The sequence below is a fragment of the Pelmatolapia mariae genome, linkage group LG14 (genome assembly GCF_036321145.2).
Source record: "Pelmatolapia mariae isolate MD_Pm_ZW linkage group LG14, Pm_UMD_F_2, whole genome shotgun sequence".
In the NCBI taxonomy this organism is placed as follows: Eukaryota; Metazoa; Chordata; class Actinopteri; order Cichliformes; family Cichlidae; genus Pelmatolapia; species Pelmatolapia mariae.
Window position 1 is genome coordinate 17,364,321 of NC_086239.1, and position 23,326 is coordinate 17,387,646.

Sequence of the window (23,326 nt, forward strand, 5' to 3'; positions counted from 1 at the left end):
AACCTATCCTTTAGCATAAAATATAATGCCTAAACATACCATTACAGACATATCTGAAACCGAACTACTATCTTTAAAGCTTTTAATGTGTAAAGATAAAGTTGATAAGTTAATTTCCTGTTAGTGCATCTGTGAAGCTCCGCTCACTAAATGATCTCATTGGAGGGATGCAGCAGAAAGCCTCTGACGTCACCGGAGTGGAACTGCGTGCGCGTATAGTAGACACATAAGCTTGAACTTCACACATATACTACAGATCGGTGCTTATCGGACCCACAAATCCCTCTTTTCAAAGGTATGCTTTTCTCCAATTCATTGTAACTTTTCTTTAGACGTTGTAACCTGACGCACTTCCTTAAAAAACGCCGTAAGAAGTGTACTGACAGGAGCTGTATACAGATGCAGTCCGTATTTTCCTTTTTATTTACTGCCAGAATAATATCAAAACTTGTTCTGAGTCTAAAAAAAATCTCACCCAGGGCTGCTGCAGTAGGCGGTGAAACGTAACGAGTTTGGGTACCTCATATTTCAGTGGCAAGAAAAACAATTTGTTGTCTTTTCAAGCTAAATCACGATGCTGTGGCCCAGTTAAACACATTAATGCAACAGTACATATCACACCGCGGTCAAGTGAGCCGTCATTTGTCAGCCGCGGTCAAGCCAGCCGCTTCTTCTCCGCCGCATAAATTTCCTTGCGCTTTTACGCCAGTCTTTACGGTAGCGCCTTTTCGCTTTATATCCCAATTGAAAGCCTAGACCCGCGAACAGTCACACGTGCACGCGCGCACACAAATTGCAATGGAACAGCCCAATACAACCATCGTGACAGTCTGGTTGCATATTCAAAAATTCATTAAAAATCTTCCTTAATAGTTGATGTCATACTTTCAATACATTCCTTCTCTGGGACACCTACTGTACCTCTGTGCCAAGTTTCAGCCAGATTTACTGTAAAATTCCTCAGAAATTACAGGACATTTATATTCAATGCAATACAGTTAATACACTACAATTATGTAAATTTCAAAAATTCATTAAAAATCATCCTTAGTAGTTGAGGTCCAGCTTTCAAGACATCCCTCCTCTGGGACACCTACTGTACCTCTGTGCCAAGTTTCAGCCAGATTTACTGTAGAATTCCTCAGATATTAAAGCAAACTTGTATTCAATGCAATACAGTCAATACAATTATGTCAATTTCAAAAATTCATTAAAAATCATCCTTAGTAGTTGAGGTCAAACAACAACATGGACATCAATATTTGCTCAGAAACTACAGTAAATCTGGCCGAAACTTGGCCCAGAGGTACAGTAGGTGTCCCAGAGGAGGGATGTGTTGAAAGTGGGACATCAACTACTAAGGATGATTTTTAATGAATTTTTGAAATTGACATAATTGTAGTGTATTGACTGTATTGCATTGAATACAAGTTTGCTTTAATATCTGAGGAATTCTACAGTAAATCTGTATGAAACTTGGCACAGAGGTACAGTAGGTGTCCCGGAGGAGGGATGTCTTGAAAGTTGGACATCAACTATTAAGAATGATTTTTAATGAATTTTTGAAATTTACATAATTGTAGTATATTGGCTGTGTTGAATTGAATATAAATGTCCTGTAATTTCTGAGGAATTTTACAGTAAATCTGGCTGAAACTTGGCCCAGAGATACAGTAGGTGTTCCGGAGGAGGACTGTGTTGAAAGCTTGGCATCAACTGTTAAGAATGATTTTTAATGAATTTTTGAATATGCAACCAGACTGTCACGATGGTTGTATTGGGCTGTTCCGTTGCAATTTGTGTGCGCGCGCGGGTCTAGGCTTTCAATCGGGATATAAAGCGAAATGGCGCTACCGTAAAGACTGGCGTAAAAGCGCAAGGAAATTTATGCGGCGGAGAAGAAGCGGCTGGCTTGACCGCGGCTCACAAATGACGGCTCACTTGACCGCGGTCATATCACTTAGTTGCCAGATTTGCGAAACCTGGGTAAAACTAAGGTGTTTCTTTCTAACCGCAACACAGACGTGTCATGACCTCATTTCTTAATCTTGTGCAGCCAGAAGAAAAATGCAGGTAGCCTTGTGTTTAAAAAAAAGGAAAAAAAAGAAAGAAAGCACGGTGTGCATACACATTCCTGTTCATAGCAAGCAAAGTGAAGGATTCACCGAGATATGCAAGCAGTTTCTTAAAAAATAAGAAACTTAAAAAATAAGAAACGTTTCTGTAAAAATAACAATCAATAAATTTGCATCATTTGCAAAAATCTTCTCACCTGTACTTAACCTTTTGTTTTTTTCTAACTCATCAGCCTGTCAATTAGACATCATCCCTGCTATATTTGTTGTTGTTGTCCCTGAAAAAAACTCTTTGTTACCACTGTTATTCATTGTGCACTGCTTCTGTTAGGGTTAGGGTCTGTGGTTTTACAAATGCAATAGTTTGACAGCTAATAAAGAAAGCATCCCCGTCCAAGCTTTACATCAATTCCAGACTCATCTTTTTTTAAAATATAAAATTCAACTTATTGCAAATGGGGGGAAAGTCAGAGATGATATAAATAATTAAGTAAAAACAAGATAGATTAGACATCTACATTATTGTAAATTATCCATCTTGATATTTAGCACTTCTGATGATAAGCAGTAACAGAAGTAAATCCTCTCTGATATCCCAAAACTTCCATTTGTCCAGCATACAAGATGTCACAAAGCTGCTGCCATAAACACAAGATTTTATTACTGGGAATATAGTTACTCAAAGATGACAAACAGGGGGAAAAAGAGATGGAAGCCCTGACTAAAACAAACAAAGAGGAAGAAGGCCATGAATCAACCACACAATGTGCCATTGGATCCAGGCTTCTGTTCTGTAAAAGTAGACTAACAGAAACCAAAACCAGGAGTACCGGTAACTCTCAACTCAACCTATACTTTATAAACAAAACTATTAAAGGAATAGAAAGATGAAACCGATGCTGATGGAGTTTAGGTAGATGGAGAGGACCGAAATACCAGTTGGCGACCCCCATGTTGTGCTGTCTTCAGGTTTATATTCGTGCAGCAAGCCATGAGCGCCCACATTCAGCACTAAGAATAAATCAGAGATGTGAGAGAACAGGTTAATGAAGGTGACAATATAAACACAACAAGACGATGACCGGACCGATGCTCTCACGCCGCACATAACAGCGCCCCAAACTAATGCATGACCTGATGTGTATGATCGTGAAACATTAGGTCTGCTCCTAAACAGGGTGTCATTTCTAGCTTTGGACTTTATTTGGATTTAAGCTACAAATTAAGGTCATACAGTCATCCTTATTTTTAATAAAAATTGTGGGAAAAGTAAAAAAATGTTTAAATTACAAGTGAAAGACATGAAATACATGCCTTCATTTTATCTACTCTAATTCTGTCTGCTAAAGTTACAGCCAAAAGTTCATCCCCTACTTCCAGTTTATTTAAACTTCAGCTGCCAGATGTTGAAAAAATTTATAGAGAAAAGGCTCTTGGATGCTTGATTGTTTTCTTTAAAACTTTGAAAAGCTTTTAAATCCTTATATTACGTAACTATTCCCTAGTTCTAGATTTAGATCTTAACTGTTCCTCAGTCAGATCCTCCTAACTATCATTGTCATCTGTTAATTATTTGGCTTCTGGAGCCAAAATGAAAGCAACACTAAATTCTTTTATTTGGAGTAAATCTCTGTGGTGGTTGTCTCTTGCACAGGAACAATGGTGAGAGCCTGTGGTCTGCTAACTGCCCAAAAGGAACCAGGTAAAAAGTTGATGAACATCCAAAATGGGCAGGAGACTAAACTAATTTTGAATTTAATCAAAAACAATTGTGTTTGGATGTTTATGTTTTTCTTTTAGTTCCTCTGAAGAGCATTGAGGTGGAGCTGGAGGTGAGGGACCATGTGGCTACAGTGGTCTCCACTCTGAACTACGAGAATAAGGAGGACAAACCATTAGAGGCTGTTTTTGTCTTCCCTCTGCCTGGAGATGCTGCTGTCTGTCATTTCAGTGCTAGGATTGGACAGACACAGATTGTAGCTGAGGTGAAGGAGAAACAGAAGGTGAGCTGGACAGTAAATATAACCTGATTATTGTTATTTTTAATCTTACTTATAAACACAGTGAATGTCACTGACATGTGTCACCTGTCCTCCAGGCTCGTGAGGAGTATGATGATGCTCTGAGCTGCGGTCAGCAGGCCTTCCTATTGGAGGAGAGTGATCAGAGTCCAGATATATTCTCTCTGAGTGTGGGCAGTCTGCCTCCAGGAGAGAGCGCCTCCATCAGGTTGGAGTACGTGACTGAGCTGGCTGTGCAGGCTGATGATGGTCTGAGGTTCTGTCTGCCTGCTGTGCTCAACCCTCGATACCAACCTCAGGGTAGGAACACTTCAAAATACTTGGACCAGAAATGGTTAAACCACATTAGGTCTTGAACCAACCTCACAACAGTGACAGAGCACAATATATGGCAGAAAAAGCATCAAAGTTCAACTTTATTTTCTCGAAGAAAAGATACCACATAACACTGTGACTGTCAAATATATTTATCAGATTGGAAAAAATGTAAAAGACTTGTGCCAGCCTTGTACCTAATTTCCCTGAAACCTTTAATTGGACCAGATGTTTTTAGAAGCTTTAATATTTAATGCCTTATTGTTCACAGCATTTCTAACCTGATGTTGTGTACAGGTAGTGAAGGTGCAGGAGTCCAGGTGACTTCTGTTCCAGCCTCTCTGGTGCCCTACAGTCTGTCTTTCTCTGCCCGAGTGTCCTCTCCTCGTCCAATCTCTAAAGTAGAGTCCAACTGTTCCCTGGACCCGCTCCAGTACCTCAACACTGATCAAACCCAGGCCACGGTAGGTAGAGTGCTGATGTGTCTGCTCTGTACTTATAACTGAGAACTAAATATGAATGTGTTTGTGGTGTGCAGGTCAAGTTGGCTGCAGGACACAAGTTTGACAGAGATGTTGAACTGCTGATTTATTACAAAGACGCCCACCAGCCCACTGCTGTGGTGGAGGGAGGACAGGCCTCTGCTGAGCCGGGTGAGTGGAAATGAGTGAAGTAGTTGGTTTTCAAAGACAGATTTTTAATATCCCCATTCTTTCACTCAGAAGTTTGAATGTGTATGAAAAAACCACTGAAAAGCAAATTTATATAACTTTTTTCTGTCTGTTATTTTTCAGGCTCTCTGATGGGTGATCCAGTGGTGATGGTCAGTCTGTACCCTGAGTTTCCCCAGTCTGTGATGTCTTCAGTGGCTTCATGTGGAGAGTTTGTGTTGTTAATGGATCGATCTGGAAGTATGAGTAATACTCGCATCAGCAGTGCCAGGGTATCCATAATATACTTACTCATAAACTCTTTAGTTTTATAATGTTCCTCTCACACAGTGGACTCATAATTTCTTCTTTCTTTCCTGAAGGATACTCTGCTGCTCCTGTTGAAGAGCTTACCAATGGGCTGCTATTTCAATATTTACAGTTTTGGGTCCAGATATGAACACATCTTCCCGTGAGTCTCTCCCAGCCCAACAAAGGTCCTTTTGTCCTTGACATGAAATACGTGCGTATTTGTATTGGTATTTGTGTGATGGCAGTAATAGTGTGGAGTACAGCCAGCAGACCATGGAGGAGGCTCTGAAGACAGTTGAGCAGATGGAGGCTAATCTTGGAGGAACAGAGATCCTGGAGCCCCTTAAACATATTTACAGCCAGCCCTGCATTCCCAATCAGCCTCGACAGGTAACACACCAGGTTAGGTTCAAACTTTCAGAGGGAGCTCAGCTCCCAAACATAATTTCATCCATACAGTTTCTTGTGATTAATATTAATGAAATATGCTTTTGCAAATGTCATCAACTGTTTTCAGATTTGCAAACCTCAATTCAGTTTGATAACATTACAATGTTACCTTCTAAAGCAGCCTAACTGGTACGATGATCTATTCAGAGTGAATAATCAGAGATTTCTATCTAATCCACCTGTTGAAGCAAACTGGTAATAGAGTTGTTTTATATTAATTCATACAAACCCTCCCTTTATGATGCAGACTCAGCATTATATACCCCAATTTCACGAGTGGAGAATAGATTTGTATTCCCTCACATGAATGTAATGACAGCCATCTTGTTCACCGTGTTTAGATTGGTATGAATCCTGTAAAATGGACCCTTGTGCACCTCTTCCACCTCTGGCTGGAGCAGCTTCCCCACGTGGCTCCTCCACTGCTCTCGGCTGAGCAGTTTGCGGACACAGTAGTTGCTCTGTGGCACTCCTCCGCTGGGCCGATATGAGCGCAGGCACCGCGCCGGGCACTAGCCGCTCCCGCCTGAGGAGTGGGGATGGGTGTGGCGGCAGGCTGCATCTTGGCTGTTCGCACCCTGCTTGCTTGCCTGCCGCTGGGGAACCTGGTGGGGGGTGTCGGTGGTGTCGGTCAGAACTGGATTAGAGCTGCCAGATTCGCAATCCTTTGGGTGCTGCAGTCAATCCAGTACCGGAGTTCTTTCTTCTTATGCTTCGTGGTTTTGGCACCACTGTGGCAAGAATGAGGCATGACGCGACCACGATTCCGCGTTCTGAAACATCTTACTTTATTAAACGGTTGCTGTTTGTACAACTCGGCTCAGCTTCCCAGCTGCCAGCCACACGTACACAACAACAATACAACAGGACACCGCTCTTAAGCTGGGCAGGCGTGATTGCCACGCAGATGTGTCCACCTTCGCTGCTGTGGCACCGCCAGCCACGCCCTACCACAGTGCTCTGATGGAAATTTCCTTGAGCACCCCCCAAAAGAGTCCAAACTCAACTATGTAACACACACACACACAGTATGTTTGACTTCAGAAGACATTTCACTAACTTGAAAAAAATGAATAATAGTTGAATGATATAAACATGTTGTACATATGTCTCTTAGCTCTGTGACATTATCATACTACCCTTCTTCCATCTTCTTAAGTACCATATTTTGAGTTCATATTAACTGTACATTGTTCTTTGCACATTACCATAAAAACATTTGTGTTTCTGAAACTCAGCTCTCAGAACAAGCTGTGTGTTTGTGGGTCTGATGTTATGTCCTTATGTGCCAACTCTCCTCTCTAGCTGTTTGTCTTTACTGATGGAGAGGTGTGGGACACCAAAGAAGTGATAGATCTGGTGAAGAACAACTCAAATTCTCACAGGTGAAACCACAAAAACACAAGTACGTCTACACAATTCCAGAATGCCCAACATGTCCTCTATGTACTTAAAGAAAAAGGTTGTATTGCAGGTGTTTTTCTTTTGGGATTGGGGAAGGGGCCAGCTCTGCTCTCATCAATGGGATGGCCAAGGAAGGAGGAGGTCACGCTCAGTTCATCACAGGGACTGACAGGATGCAAGCAAAAGTAAGACATTAAACACAATTAGAAGTCAAGCTAAACATTGCAGCAGCAGCAGCAGATCCATATTTGAGATCAGACCTGCAGTGAGTAAAATGTCTGTTCCAGCTGTTTGTGTGTATTTGGAGAGTTTTTCATTATTTTTCAGGTGATGCAGTCGCTGCGATTTGCTCTGCAGCCGACTGTGGTCGACATCTCAGTCACATGGGATTTACCAAAGGAAGTGTCTGTCACTGTCCTCTCTCCACCAATCACAGCACTTTTCCAGGGTCAAAGGTCACTGATTTATGCCCAGCTCACTGGACAGGTAGGAGCAGCACCTTCTCATGTTGTTGTTTAACTATTTCATGACTTCTAACCCTGTGATTTTGTGTCAGTGCTCAGAGGCAGCAGAGGGCTGTGTGACGGTGAAGTACAGCCTGGCAGGTCATCCTTCTGAGAACCAGCTGCACTTCAGTCTCAGACCTGCAGAGGACACTGGGTAAAACAGAGTTTTGATATAAACAGCACTGTTCTGTGGATCATGACCTTAGACTTAAAGTTGCTAAGTGTGAAGCATATGACACTATCCAGTTATCCCTCCCATGTTCTATTTCTAACCTCTTTTACTTGACCTTGACCTTGACGATCACGTCAACGAGGTCAGGTGATTAAATAAATAACTTATAAATTCAAATTTTATTTGTTCCATACACAGTACAACATGTAGTGAAATACTTGTGTTTGAGCTGCGGACAGGCTGCAGACGTAGCCGCTCCATTCCTGGGCTTTGTTTTAACATGGGGGTCTAGCCAGGACCCTTACTGGATACCGGGTGACAATGGAACTTAAGACTCCCGCTCCAAAGGTGTGTAGTCTTACCACTACACTATTCAGCTGCATAGCGGAAATGTTAAGGACTTGGGAAAGAAAAGAGTCTTGTGCTGAGAATTGGAGCAGCCTTACACTCGTCTCTATATCCAGAAGATAGCCTAGAAAACAAGCATCTTACTTCACGACAATGTGTTTTGACACCGTTGTTTTATAGAGATCATATAAACAGGAACAGACTGTGAAAAATTATCACTTGATTACAAAAGCTGGATTTTTGAAGGGGAAGGCTCAGATTAACAAACGTCTGCACCAGCAGAAAGCCTTCTTTTGACATAAAAAATCTGCTGAAGCTGAGGCTCAGTGTCAGTTTTGTGACTGAAAGTTGTGAAAAACAGTGTTTTGCGACTGGCTTCAAAGCATATGCAATTGTAGAAGAACGTTTAAATGAATCAAGTAAACGTTACCTAAATTGCACACAAAATCTAATGCAGAAAAATTGTTTTACGTCTGTTGCGGCTGTAATAGTTGGTGCTAGGAGAGTCTTTTTTCAGGAGGGAAGATGTTATCAGAACTAGTGTGTAATCGGGACTTTGCATAGATGCTTAAAGCTCTTATTGCAGTGCCAAAACTTTGTCTCTGTCCTAAAACTCTTCCCTCTGTCTTCATGCTGACTGTTTAGAGGCGAACCCCACTTATTGTTCCACTTATTGCTGTGCCATTATCAAATGTTGTTGCGCAACTGTTTATTATGTTTATTTTTATGAATGGTCGGATGGTCCTCAGTGAATTATGGGAGAGCATTTTCTCCTCCCTTTCTGTAAAGGATGGTCCAGTGTATCCTCTGCTCAAGGAAGCAATAAAAGAAGCATTGAAGCGCCATTCCTTAGTATTTAGAGAACTGAGCAGCTCTTATTATGGTCGCTTTGCAGATATTTCAGTTATGTCTCTCAGTTAAGAACCCTCCGAAGCAAAATTAACTTTTTGAACGTACCTATTGCCTCAGTCTCTTTTTGTCCTTTGTCAGAACATCAGCTCACTTTCCCTTCCTGTCTCCCAGCTCCAGTGCTTCTTACTGTAAGTATTAGTTCCCAGTTTAGGTTTCGGTAATTAATAGCTTTCGGTTTCCTTTTGTACTTTATGTTCCACATTTCATCAGTTTCACCTTCAGTTTAATAAAAGGCTCGCATGTTGAATTTAGGTCCTAATAGAGGCCTCCTGTCCATATACTGCCCAGTGCAACTAGTGGAAAATAATTATATCGTTTTATCTCTTTATGTTATGTGATGGCTGTGTGTTGGCAGGAGAAGGACCCAAAGTGCAGACTACGGAGACAGACGTGAACTCAAAACAGCTTTAATGCTGAACCCAAAAGTGTAACAAAACTAAGAATACAAAATACACTTACGTAGACAAAACACACAGCAAGTTAAGGGTAGAACGCGACAGAGAGCACAGGAAAACACAGGGCTTAAATACACAGAGGGAGCAATCAGGGAATGGGCAACAGGAGGGAAACACAGCTGGGGCAAATCAGGACTAACGAGACAAGGAGAGCAAAACCAGATACACTAACATGAGACATGGACTTTCAAAGTAAAACAGGAAACATAACACAGACTCACAGGCAGGCATTATAACAAAGGGAACAAAGATGTGGGACCAGGGCAGACACAGACACTGACTGGACGTGGGGATACAGCAAACAGGGGAGACAGCAACTCAGAATCACAGACAGAAAACCAGAACACTAAAACTCTAACAGAACCCACCCAGAGAACCTAAACTAAGAATAATCCAAAAACCCAAAAAGCAAAACTAGAATATAATGAAATAACAAACTCAAAGAACCAAAACACAAACCACTGGGTCGATGACCCAGGGATCCTAACAGTACCCCCCCCTTAAGGGCTGGCTTCCAGACAGCCCAAACCAGAACACCATAAACGAAAAACAACCCAACCAGGGGAAACAGGATGGAGGGACCAAAACAAAAACACAAGGAGCCAGAAACCAAAACACAGGGAACAAAGTCCAAAACAGAACAAAACAACAGCACTGAGGCCCAGGAACAGTCCAAAAGAAAAACAAAAGGGCCCACCAAAAGGCGCGGAGGCCCAGGCAACAGTCTCGAAAAAATTCAGGGGGCCGGCCCGGAGGTCGACGGCACAACAGTCCAAATCCAGGCGGTTCAGGGGGCCGGCCCGGAGGACGACGGCCCAAGAGTCCAGAAAAAAGTTCAGGAGGCCGGCCGGGCGGGAGGCACCGGCGGCGACGGAGCAGGTCAGGAGGCCGGCCGGGCGGGAGGCACCGGCGGCGACGGAGCAGGTCAGGAGGCCGGCCGGGCGGGAGGCACCGGCGGCGACGGAGCAGGTCAGGAGGCCGGGCATGCACACGGCAACGGGCAAACAGGTCTGGAGGCCGACCGTGCACACGGCAACAGCGGCAGCGGGCAAATAGTTCTGGAGGTCGGCTGCGATGCCAGCAGCGGCGACGATCTCTCTCAGGAGGCCGGCCTCGACGGCCATGACGCCCAATTAGAGGCCTGGAAAGCGGCCGGCAGAGGCGAGGTGTCACAGGACGGGTCGGGTCCCATGACGGCGTGGCAACCGCAGGGCCAGACGATGGCGGAGCAGAAGCCGCACCAGACGTGGACGAGGCAGGGCCAGACGAGGCAGGACCAGACGTGGGCGAGGCAGGGCCAGGTGTGGATGAGTCTGACGAGGCAGGACCAGGCGAAGGCGGAGCAGAAGCTGGACCAGGCGAAGGCGGAGCAGAAGCTGGACCAGGCGAAGGCGGAGCAGAAGCTGGACCAGGCGAAGGCGGAGCAGAAGCTGGACCAGGCGGGACAGGCGAAGCTGAAGCTGGACCAGGCGGGACAGGCGAAGCTGAAGCTGGACCAGGCGGGACAGGCGAAGCTGAAGCTGGACCAGGCGGGACAGGCGAAGCTGAAGCCGGACCAGGCGGGACAGGCGAAGCTGAAGCCGGACCAGGCGGGACAGGCGAAGCTGAAGCCAGAGCCGGACCAGACGACGGCGAAGCTGAAGCCAGAGCCGGACCAGGCGACGGCGAAGCTGAAGCCAGAGCCGGACCAGGCGACGGCGAAGCTGAAGCCAGAGCCGGACCAGGCGACGGCGAAGCTGAAGCCAGAGCCGGACCAGGCGACGGCGAAGCTGAAGCCAGAGCCGGACCAGGCGACGGCGAAGCTGTAGCCGCAGCCGGACCAGGTGAGGATGAAGCTGCAGGCGACGGCGTGGGAGCCGCAGGTGGTGGAACTGCAGGCGACGGCGTGGGAGCCGCAAGTGGTGGCACTGCAGGCGACGGCGTGGGAGCCGCAAGTGGTGGCACTGCAGGCGACGGCGTGGGAGCCGCAAGTGGTGGCACTGCAGGCGACGGCGTGGGAGCCGCAGGTGGTGGCGACGAAGGCTGGACGGGCCCCTCGGACCCTCCAGCGAAGGCGAACAAAGACTGGTGCGGTTCTCCAGAACCCCCAGCGGGAACAGAAGGCTGGACGGGCCCCTCGGACCCTCCAACGGAGACGAACAAAGGCTGGTGCGGTTCTCCAGAACCCCCAGCGGGAACAGAAGGCTGGACGGGCCCCTCGGACCCTCCAGGCGAGGCAGGTGGTAACTGAGCAGGCGACTGAGCTGAGAGGTGAGCTAATGTTCGAGCTATTGATAGAAGTTTAAGTTCTATTGACTGTTGTAACGATGGTAGTAATGGGGGGTTAGGTGGTGGATTAGCAGTAAACTGAGCTAGTTCCCCTGAGCCTCCAGAACCTGAAAACAACCGCTGGACGGGCTCACCTGAGCCTCCAGCGAGGTCAGAAACAGGTGCAGGTACCTGTCGGACACCAGCCACTCCCCCCCGAGGAGAAGGTACGGGTGCTGGAGCTAACTGGTTCCCGGTCATCCTCACGCTGGGAGCCGAGACAGGCACCGTCAATGGCTGGGCAGCTGCTGTCCCCACCCGAGGAGCTGGTACGGGTGCAGCGACAGGCAGAGCCTCAGCCGGCCTGGACACTGGAGCAGGGACCAGCTGGACCTCAGCCTCCCTCACCTGAAGCACTGAAACAGGTGCAGGGGAATGCTGGGCCCGAGCTGCCCTGGGAGCAGGAACACAACGGGGCGAAGGAGCGGGTTCAGCAAACACAGACTTCGCTACAAAGTTTTTTAGCTTCCTACCACCACCATATCTAATAGTCTTAACAGTCTCAGTTTTAGCAGTGTTCATATGATTGTCTTTTTCCAGCTCAGAGGAACGAAAGCAGTCATTATAACTCACCACTGGGAGTTGTCCCGCAGAGAAAGAGTGGTGACGGTGTGAGCGCCGCCTCCTCCGGGAAGTGGGAGGTGGCAAACTGGGCTGCAAATCCTCCAACGGACCGGGCTGCAATGAGGAATCAGAGAGTTTATGAAGCTCAGAACGCTGCAGACCCAAAAACAGAGCGAAGGACTGCAGCGGAGTGAGTCTAGCGTCCGGTGTCACATAATCCGTCTCTCTTCGCTGCTTAACCCTCTTGTCGGACTGGAAATCCAGGGGTGGAGGCAGAGGTGTAGCGACCGGAGAGAATGAGCACGTACTCAATCTGATCCTCCGAGGCATAGGTGACGGCTCGGCCGTAGCCATGGCGGTTTGGAGGCTGCGGGGCCCTCCGAAAGCCAAACGAGACCCATAGAAGGGTGACTGGAGCTCCTGGGCATGCTTAGCCTCCTGCCTCACGCTCTCCTTGAGGAAGGCAGAAACTGCGGGTCGCCGATACCATATGGAGTCTGCTGGGTCCATGTTCTGGTCGCGTTCTTCTGTTATGTGATGGCTGTGTGTTGGCAGGAGAAGGACCCAAAGTGCAGACTACGGAGACAGACGTGAACTCAAAACAGCTTTAATGCTGAACCCAAAAGTGTAACAAAACTAAGAATACAAAATACACTTACGTAGACAAAACACACAGCAAGTTAAGGGTAGAACGCGACAGAGAGCACAGGAAAACACAGGGCTTAAATACACAGAGGGAGCAATCAGGGAATGGGCAACAGGAGGGAAACACAGCTGGGGCAAATCAGGACTAACGAGACAAGGAGAGCAAAACCAGATACACTAACATGAGACATGGACTTTCAAAGTAAAACAGGAAACATAACACAGACTCACAGGCAGGCATTATAACAAAGGGAACAAAGATGTGGGACCAGGGCAGACACAGACACTGACTGGACGTGGGGATACAGCAAACAGGGGAGACAGCAACTCAGAATCACAGACAGAAAACCAGAACACTAAAACTCTAACAGAACCCACCCAGAGAACCTAAACTAAGAATAATCCAAAAACCCAAAAAGCAAAACTAGAATATAATGAAATAACAAACTCAAAGAACCAAAACACAAACCACTGGGTCGATGACCCAGGGATCCTAACACTTTACACTTGAAATGCCACCACGAGCTTCTGTTTACTCCGTTTTCTCAGCTCTCTGCTGTCTCTGAGATAAGATTTTTCCTCTTTTCAAATGTGTTAATGTGACCTTACCTTGACTCAACTTATAGGTGTATCTGCAGTTTACTAGACATTACTAGACATGATAATTACGTTTTTTTTTAACTTTGTTAATATTTAATGTGCTTTACGTATATTGTAGGCAACCTTACATTGTGATAATAGAAAATATTAATTTCATATTCAGTTTGTAACAAACACCAAAATGATATCAATATTAAATTATTGTCATGACTGTGAATTATTTTGGCCTAAATATTATGTATATTCTGACAGCCTAAACTCTGATGACAGAAATATTGGAAAGTTTAAGAAGAAGCAAGTGTTCACCTTTAATGTGGACTGAGATTTCCACTAGGAGATTTTCTCTTGGTGTGAGCATTTGTCACCATTCATGTTATCACTGTGATTCTTATATAAAGTAGTGGGTTTATCTCCATCTGTGTTTGACCTTAAAGAGCATACAATATAATAAAAACAGAGAAGTCACTGGTAAACAGCTGTAGTAAAAATATGTCCGTACTTCTTTACAGATTAACAGTCCACAAGCTGGGTGCTCGGACTCTGATTCGTTCCCTGGAGGAGGGAGAAGACAGAGGATGGCAAGACACAAAAGTGAAGGAGAAGGTGGTGCAGCTCAGTGTCCAATCGGGTATAAGCAGTTCACTGACTGCCTTCATTGCTGTCTTCAATAACAATGGCGAGGCGATTCAAGGACCTCTTCTGCACAAAAATATTTCGAAACACAGTGAGTTTTTAAAAGCAAGAACTAAAACTTTCACCCACAACTCTGAAGATCAAAATTACGGTTATGATTTGTTATGATTGATGGTATGATGTTTAACTTAATGTGTTTACCGTCCGTCTTTAGGATCTAAAAATGCCTTCTTTTCTTGCTACAGATTACGTTGATTGCACTCTGAGTCCTTACCAGGATTATGAAGGTAAGCAAGTAGCTAAATACAACAGATATTGTTTCTCTAAACTTTTGATATTTTAAATATTACTGAAAAACTTGTACCTTTGGTTATGAATCATTGTGCATAAAAAAACAGTGATTTATAACACTTTGAGCATTTTTATGAATACATTTTAAACTGTTGTCATGATTAAGTTTTAGATTTCTTTATAATTTCTTTACCTCCCCTCTCTTTTAGATCTCCAAGAGCCTTCCCTTCTTACCATGGGTTACATGTATGCTGATCAGGAATCTTATGGCAAGCTAAGTTTTTGTTTGTTTTTTATTTCTCTAAATGCTGGTAAACACCGAACAAACCAACATTTCGGTGGCACATTTACTGCTGAACTCATTTGCAACATTAATGAAAAGAATTGTTCCTATACATTTTTGTGATACTTTAAATCTTACTGAAAGTTGCACTGTTGTAATGAGTTATAAATCACAGTTTGTGAAAAGAAAAACGTTTTTGACATTTTGAACATTTTAACAAGCTTATTATTGTAAATACATTTTAAACTGATTGCTGTAATTCATAATATGAGGCTTAGCGTAATGTCTTTACCTTCTCGCTTTTGGATCTGAAAATGCCTTTCTTAATTGCAACAGATTACGTTGGTTGCACCCTGGATCCTTATCAGAATTGTGAAGGTAAGTAAATGGCTAATTATAGCACAACATTCATAAATAGATTTCTATAAATAGAATAACTGCCTGTAAACACTGACCAAACCAATATTCCTGCGGGACAGTCGGTATTTAACTTGTTTGCAGCTTTATTGTGAAAAGCTGTTCCTCTAAATTACGGTAATATTACTGAAGAACCTGCAGCCTTGTAATGGCATATGAATCACTGTATAAAAAATAATAAAAATAATCACACTATTTTGACATTTTAATAGCCTTTTTATTATAAAAATATGCTAAACTGATCATTGCCATTGGTGGTACAAAATTTAGTTGTAATGTCGTCACTTCTCCCTTCGTTTTGTGCCTAAAAACCTTCTTTATTTACTGCAGATTGCAGTCGTTTCATTCTAAAATGTTCTTGGACTACTTCTACAAGGGAGTCCTAGATAGACTGATAGATAACTCATAACATTATTACTACCTGCCTGATATTGTGTTATTCCCCCATTTTCTTTAAAACAGTCCTGATAGTCCAGTTCCCGTATGGTATACTGGGGTATCTGGTCTTACATCCCAGTCTAGGGGAACAGAACCACAACATTAGGGTTAACCCCCAAGGTGGAGTTTTATTGCTACCAAAACTAACAGTGCTAACTCTGGGGTGAACAAAGGCTAAAATAATAAACAAAACAAGCTATTCCAAAAGAAGGTGCTACCTAAACCCTGCATGAAACAAAAGTCAAATAAAAGACAACCACTACCCTAACTCCCTAATTTAATGAACAAGAGAAAAGGTAAGGAAAATAATTAGGCAGTTCATCCCTTCTGCTTTAGTGCTTATTTAGTGGAAAAGAGTATTTACAACACTGTATACAAAACGTAATGGTTCTCTGAAGACACGCGCAAAAATTTGTCACAGAGGGTTTGGAGTCCAAGGACAGGTCTATGGCATTATTTTTGTGCCGCTATTCTGAGCACACGTAAAAAAAATTGCAAGTACAAGTGTTGCATTTTGAGGAGAAAAGCTAAATTTGAGCGAACAAAATTCTTCTTCTTTGCTATTATCCATATACACACACAATAACAGCCCCTCTCGCTCGATTGATAAAGACACCACATATTTGCAAAAGTGTTCTAATGTTTTCGGAGATGCGTTACCCACCAGCTGACCGCACAGCTGGACTGGCCATCAGCCGATAGTGATTTTTCGTATTTATGTTTGTTTGTTTTTGTAACGGTATAAACTATGAAGGTGGTGGATTTGCAAAGTGGTCATGATGGACTCTGGACTCAGGGCTCCATATCCTGCTGAATGAGACTGTAGTCATTGGAGTTTCTTTTTTTTCTTGCCTTGATTGACCTGATCTATTAATTAAAAATAAAAAAACAAATATCTGAATGAGAAAGAACAACACATGATATTCTATAAAAGAAAAAAATAACTGCCTGGAAACACATGAACAGATTAATACTATTTAACTTGTTTGGGACTTTATTGTAAAACAAAAAACAAAAAAACAAACAAAAAAAAAACGCTGTTCCTCTACATTTATGTGATATTTTAAATATTACTGAAGAACATACACACTTGAAATGAGTTATGAATCACTGTGTGTAAAAGCCCCACATTTGACATTTTTAACATTTTTATTATAAATACATTTTAAACTGATGTTCATGATTCATTGTGAGATTTTAGTTATGTCTTCCCCTTCCCTCTTTTATATATCTCAAAGAACCTTCCTTTCTCGCCATAGGTTACATGGATGCTGATCAGGAATCTGGTGGTAGGCAAAAAGCAAACCTTTTTGTTGGCTTGTTTTGGTTTGTTTTTCTTCTCTAAATGCTGGTAAACACTGAACAAATCAACATTTTTTGTGATACAAATACTGTTGAACTTATTTGCAATTTACATATAAAATGTTGCCCCTATAAATCTTTGTGACACATTAAATCCTGTGGAAAAAGTTGCACTGTTGTAAGGAGTTATAAATCACAGTGTGTTAAAATGTTCGCTTTTTTTTTTTTACACTTTTGAACATTTAACAAGCTTATTTATTTTAAGTATAAGTTTTAAATGGATTGTTGCCATTCATGGCATGAAGCTTAGCTTAATTTCTTTACCTTCTTTGTTTTCCACAGATTACATGGATTGCACACTGCCTCTTGATCAGGATTATGAAGGTGAGCAAAAATTCTAAATAAAACAGAAACACAGATGTGTGTTTATGTTCTATAATTAGAGTGACTGCCTGTAAACACTGAACAAAACATTTCTGTAGCACAGTTACTGTTTAACTTTTTTGCAACTTTAACGTGAAAAGTTGATTCTTTTTTTGTGATATTTTAAATCCTGCTAAAGAACTTGTGCCTTTGGAATTAGTCATTAAACAGTGTAAAAAGCCACACATTTAAGTATTTTCAGACATTTCAACAATCTTATGTTATTATAGTATAGTACTATAGTTATTAAGTTGAAGTCTTGAAGACACAAAGGATTGTGGCATTATGATGACTGTTTAAAAAAACAGTTTCAGTTATTCTAAAATGATATGTTTACCTTGCTTATCTCAATCAGAAGACATGCCCTGTGCTAAAGTTAAATTTAAAAGCTAAATGCTATAGAAACAGTGTTTTTTGTTTTTGTTTTTGTTTTTTTTATGTATACATGGCTGTAAACACTGAAATAACTGCCGCATTTTTGTGGTACAGTTGACATTTACCTTTTCCTTTGTAGTCATTAACAATTTGCCCATGTTAAGAAGAACTTAAGGTGAATCATTTTATTACCATAAAAATCCAGTTTTTAGTAGTTTCATTTCCTAATTCTCATGTCAGAAACATTTACTATTTATTTTAAAACCTTGAAGTGAAAAAGTGTTTTTAGTGTTGTGACACATCTTTTAAAAAAAAAGAAAAGAAAAACGGAACAAAGAAAAAAATAACCTTTCCAAAGAAATTGTCCTACATTACAAGTTACAAACCATTGCACTGGGTGACAGTTTACTTAGTTAAGACCCCCACATTAAGTGGAATCGGAGGGCTTTTATTTGCCTTGTTTTAGACAGGCATTGTTGCTCATGGTCATGGATGTGGATTTCTGTTTATTGTGGAGGAATGAACTTAATCAAATGTTCATCATATTAAAGGAAGCTCGTATCAAAACACCAAAATTCGATGTATTATGCATTTAATAACAGTAAATTGATCTATATCAGGGTGTTGTTTATCTGCTCTCTCACCAGCTTGTAGCTACAAACCTAGAAATAAGTCTGACAGCAAGACAGGGGTATTTACTCAGATGAAGAAGATACTAAGTGACTTTTGGAAATCTTGTAAGACGGTGGCTGATGGTGCTCTAAAATCTGTGTCCGAAGGTAATGCTAGATGTAAGTAGATAAATCCAATAAACTATCAGCTTCCATCATTTACAGAATGTCAGACATTTGTAGTTGCTCATCACATGTATGTGTAGTGTGTGCTAGTGGATTAGGAAAAAGAAAATAATAATGTGAAAATATAGTCAACAAAAACTTGAATGAGGCATTTAAATATATTACAAATGTTTTAAAGTTTATGGTGGTTTATGGATTGCTTTATATTGTAGACTTTTTATGTCTTCACATGTTGAATAATTATAATCAGGTCCAGCTTTTGTTTCATCTTTGGTTTTTCAGCTTCTGTGTCTGAGCAGCAAACCAGAGATCCTGTGCTGCAGTTAGTCTCCCTCCAGGAGGCAACTGGCAAGTGGTTGCTTGATCCAGCTCTGCCTACTGCACTGGGAAAGACCAACGAGGAGGTGGAGAAGTCAAAGCCAGTATTGGTGGGTTGCTGTCAATTGAAATCATTACATAAAGTGATAATATAGGATTTCATAGTATAAAACCTAATTAAAAATGTTCATATATAACACAAAGTTTTTGGGTGCCGTCATGGAAGGGACTGTACCTGGAGACATTGTGAAAGTAAGTGATTGGGGGGAATGGCATGCCTGCTCTAAATCAGAATGATGTTTTGTTATTGGACTTCTGTACTAGGTACAGGTTGGCCAACCAAACAATATGTTTAAGTGTAAGGTTGTTTGTAAGTGTACTTTGTGCCAGAGCAAAAGGTCAGTGGTTGATTTTGTTTTTGTATCTGATCAGAGGCAGTATGTCTTGCACACTTTGGTGGAGAGCAATGGTGTCAACTGACCGCCTAATGGTGAGTCGGACTAGATGGCAGGGAGGACTGCTAGACAGTCCTAGAAAACCTAAATGGGTAAAGAGGGAGGTTTTGGACCTCCCACGGGATGCAAGAGTAATGAGAGCGGCTGTAAAGGTTAAGGAGTAGGCTTTCTAGACTGGGTTGGCCCAGGGATACTCCCGAAGCAGGTATTATGGGGCCAAATGGGGTTGTGGCTTCAACAGTTGAACAGAACTTCAAGCAAAAACCTGGGTGTGGGATGAGTTCAGAGAAGCTATGGAGGAGGACTTTTGGCGGGCATCAAAGAAGGTCTGTCAAGCTATCTGGGTACTCAGGAGGGAAAAGCTGGGTTTGGCCCAAGCCATGTTTAGTTGGGGAGGAGAACTGCTGTCCCGTGGAGGAAAAGGCATGTTGAGGAACTCTAAAACCCAAGCAAAACGTTCCATATGAAGGAGGGAGAGCCTGAACACTTGGGTTAAGTCTCACCAGTTACACTTGCAGACGGTCACCAGGGTTGTTGAGAAGCAGACAGGAAGGGTTACCTATATGCGTTTTTAATGTTTCATCTGGGACAGTGCCTGTGGAGTGGCAGTCCAGGGTGGTGGTTCTCATTTTATTATTATTATAATAAATTATTGGGGTATTACGCTGCTTAGCCTCCCAGGGAAAACTTAATTCAGGGTATTTTGAAAAGATGTTCCGTCCAATCATCGAACAGGAGGAGGAGCACTATGGTTGCCTGTTGTTTTCGATCCTATTCTTAAATTTCAAGAAGGACATCTGCTTTGGGAATCTCAGAATAACATCTGTTTTTTTGCAAATGATATATATATATATCAACCAACATAATCTGTCGCAATTAAGTGATATATGTGGTTCTGTATGCTTCATTGGAGCGTGACCTTCTGTGTTACATTAGCACACATCTATTCCATTCAACCACTGATACTTTTGACTTCTTATATCCCATCCTTGTTATTTCCTTTTTTTGAATAAAGTAATGATTAGCAACACAATCTGTCTTGTCTTCCCTCTGTCATTTGCCATGGGCCAGCTTGTGACAGTATCCACTGGAGCAATTTGTCACAGTTTGAAATGGTTGGTATGAGAGTCAGCACCTCCAAGTCTGAAGTCATGATTCTTTGTTGGAAAGTGGTGGAATGTTTCCTGGATTCTTGTGGTTTAGAGAAATACGAGCCAAAACGTGAATCTTTCAATTATCCAGTCCATTTACATCCCAGCCCTCACCTATGATCATGAAATATGTGTAATGACCATTGAATATGGTCATGACTGCAAGCGGCTGAATTAAGTTTGCTCCGTAGGGCTCAGTCTTATAGATAGGGTGAGCAAGCTCTGACATGTAGACAAATCTTGAACTAGAACCACTGCTCCTCCATCTCAGACAGAGCAGGTCGAGGTAATTTAGCCATCTGTAAGGATGCTTCCCGGGTGCCTTCCTTTGTGAATATTTAGAGCATGACCAAAAGGGAAGAGACTCCGGGAATCTGCTGGAGAAATTATATTCCTTGTCTGGTCCTGGAATGCACTTGGATCTCCCAGAAGGAACTGGAAAATATATGGATTAGTCTGCTGCCACTATGACCTACTTCAGATGAGCATAACATAATAGATGGATGCAACTGTAACATAAACAAATTAAATTGAAGTCAGCAAATGGAGCAAAAAATATTTATTATCAGACAAAAAACTCTTATGAAAGTATTTCAGTGCCTTCTTTCAGATTATTTATGTTTTCAAAGTGGTAGGAAACAAGATCATAATCATTGGGTAGCATTTTCCATGTGAAGGATTGTGTTCTGTCTATATCATTTGATTTTGTTTGATTTGGTGAATTAGGCCAACAAGGAAATTTGGGCTACCATTCTGGCTCTGATCTGGCTTCATGGTTTAAAGATGGATTCAAAGAATGAGTGGGATCTTCTGGCTATGAAGGCTGCCTCATGGCTCCGTGCTCAGAATGGTAGTAACCCTTATGAAAGTGCTAAAGTGCTTTTTAACACTGGTTGATGCTACATTCAGCTGTCTTTCTTTGTTTTGTGTTTTCAGCACCATGGGTGACAGAGTGTGTGGAAGCTGCAAATTTACTGTTGGGTTGCAGCGTGACGAAAGAAGCTCTGGGACTCTGAGGGATTTCTTATAAACCCTTTTCCAATAGTACCTACTTGATTTGGGTCAGCATGGCTCCTCTCTGTTTTTAGCCTTTTCCATTAGGTGATAGTATCTGGTAGTGGATAGTTTTTTAGTACCTCCTCAGCCGGGGTTCCAAGCAATCCATGCAAGTAGAAAATGTGACATCAACAGACTGCGTGCCACAAATTGATTGGTCAGTGGTGTCACTCGATGAATCATGAGAGCGTCTACTTAACGACTAACTAACTAAACTGTCATTTTTGAAACCTAACAACAAGGGAAATGGCTACACTAAAGACAACACTGTGATCACTGACTCTGCCAAAAAGCCACAGACTGAGCAACAGGCATAACACTACCTTTGTTGTGGCGTTCGTGTCACATACAAATGATATTACAGAACATTTGGCAGCATTGCTATAATAACTCCATGCACATTGGGTCTTATTCGATTTAATGAAAAAGAAGTTGAGCTGATTCATGCTGCACCGAGTCATGGCGAACCTGAGTAGATACTACTGGAAAAATGGCTTTGAAGTGGCTTCACCTTTAAATCTACTTAGAATATACTGCCTTTGATTCAGTGTTGTCCAGTGGCAATGATCACAGTCATGCCTGCTTACTTGATGAACGGTTGTTGTCTGCCACTAATTTTAGTATATCACCTTTGTGATTCATTTTAATACTCTGGTTCAAAAATGTTGTGCTGTGAAAGGGACACTCCAAAACAAACAACAAACACATCTCCCACTACTGTCCAAGCTGCAGCATTTTTTTATTTAGTTAGTCAGTTATTAGTTATCGGTGCAAAAACTCCACGTACTGACAAGTACTGTAATTTTATGAATACATTGAGCAGTTAAACAAGAGAAACTGTATGCAGGTGGATTATGGCAGTTCTGTTTTTACAATAATAAAAATCAATAATCAGCAAGTAAAACCTTGATTTGTGACTTTTGTTTTATTCCATCATTTATTTTTTAAATCTTGGCTGCTGGTTGCTTGATGCGCCTCTGGCTATTGCACTGGGTAAGACCAGCAAGGAGGTGGAGAAATCAGTGCCTGGAAAGGTGACTTGTTCATCTTAAATAAAAACATAAACTGATAATTTGAGATATTGTAATAATAATAATAATGATAATATAGCAAAATTTGAACACAAACACGTGATGTATAAAAATGTATGGAACGGCCAGACAACATTATGTGTGTGTTATAATTAGTTTTAATTATATAATTAGAATTGTTATATATTTGTATTGTAAATTGGTATTTGAAATTTGTGTTTACCGTTGTAAACAAATAAATAGATAAATCAGAATTGTTCTCATAACATTGATAAAGTAAAGACTGGACAGCTACTGCAGCAGCTCTTTCAGAAAGACTGTTCCTTACTTTTCTCTCTCCCTTTCTGGTGATGAAATTCATACTTTGTTACTTGTTTAACACATAAAGAAATATCAAAGTCATTTTAAGGAAAGACATTTAATTTCCTGTTATTATTTTTAAAATGGCTGCATTTCAGGGCACTTACATAATAAAGATTTATATGGTTTATTGCTCTGGGTTTATCGCAGCTTATAGACAAAAAATGTGAAATTGTATGTGAGACTCCATATAGACAGGTGGATCCATAAAGTGTAGTCGGGGAGGGGCGGATATTGTGGTGGTAAATCTTGCTACACTG

The 23,326-nt window shown here is 42.1% G+C and overlaps 1 protein-coding gene across 4 annotated transcripts; it reads left to right on the plus strand.

The window, feature by feature from the left end:
• The first annotated feature begins 193 nt into the window (after positions 1–193).
• LOC134641595 (von Willebrand factor A domain-containing protein 5A-like) lies at positions 194–22,565 on the plus strand. 4 transcript variants are annotated; one of them, XM_063494073.1, is made up of 23 exons: positions 194–295; positions 3,730–3,777; positions 3,876–4,078; positions 4,174–4,396; positions 4,709–4,875; positions 4,950–5,064; positions 5,206–5,354; positions 5,445–5,533; positions 5,619–5,775; positions 7,129–7,208; positions 7,298–7,412; positions 7,555–7,713; positions 7,784–7,887; positions 14,246–14,460; positions 14,615–14,656; positions 14,870–14,929; positions 15,280–15,321; positions 17,058–17,087; positions 17,443–17,484; positions 18,546–18,689; positions 18,978–19,123; positions 21,346–21,469; positions 21,556–22,565. In XM_063494073.1, exons 2-23 carry the CDS (start codon positions 3,735–3,737, stop codon positions 21,633–21,635), a joined length of 2,529 nt encoding a protein of 842 aa, XP_063350143.1. In that variant the 5' UTR covers positions 194–295; positions 3,730–3,734; the 3' UTR covers positions 21,636–22,565. The 4 variants fall into 4 exon arrangements, with proteins under 4 accessions (XP_063350143.1, XP_063350145.1, XP_063350144.1 ...); XM_063494075.1 differs by having other exon boundaries at positions 18,546–18,677; XM_063494074.1 differs by having other exon boundaries at positions 5,619–5,763.
• Positions 22,566–23,326: the final 761 nt, after the last annotated feature.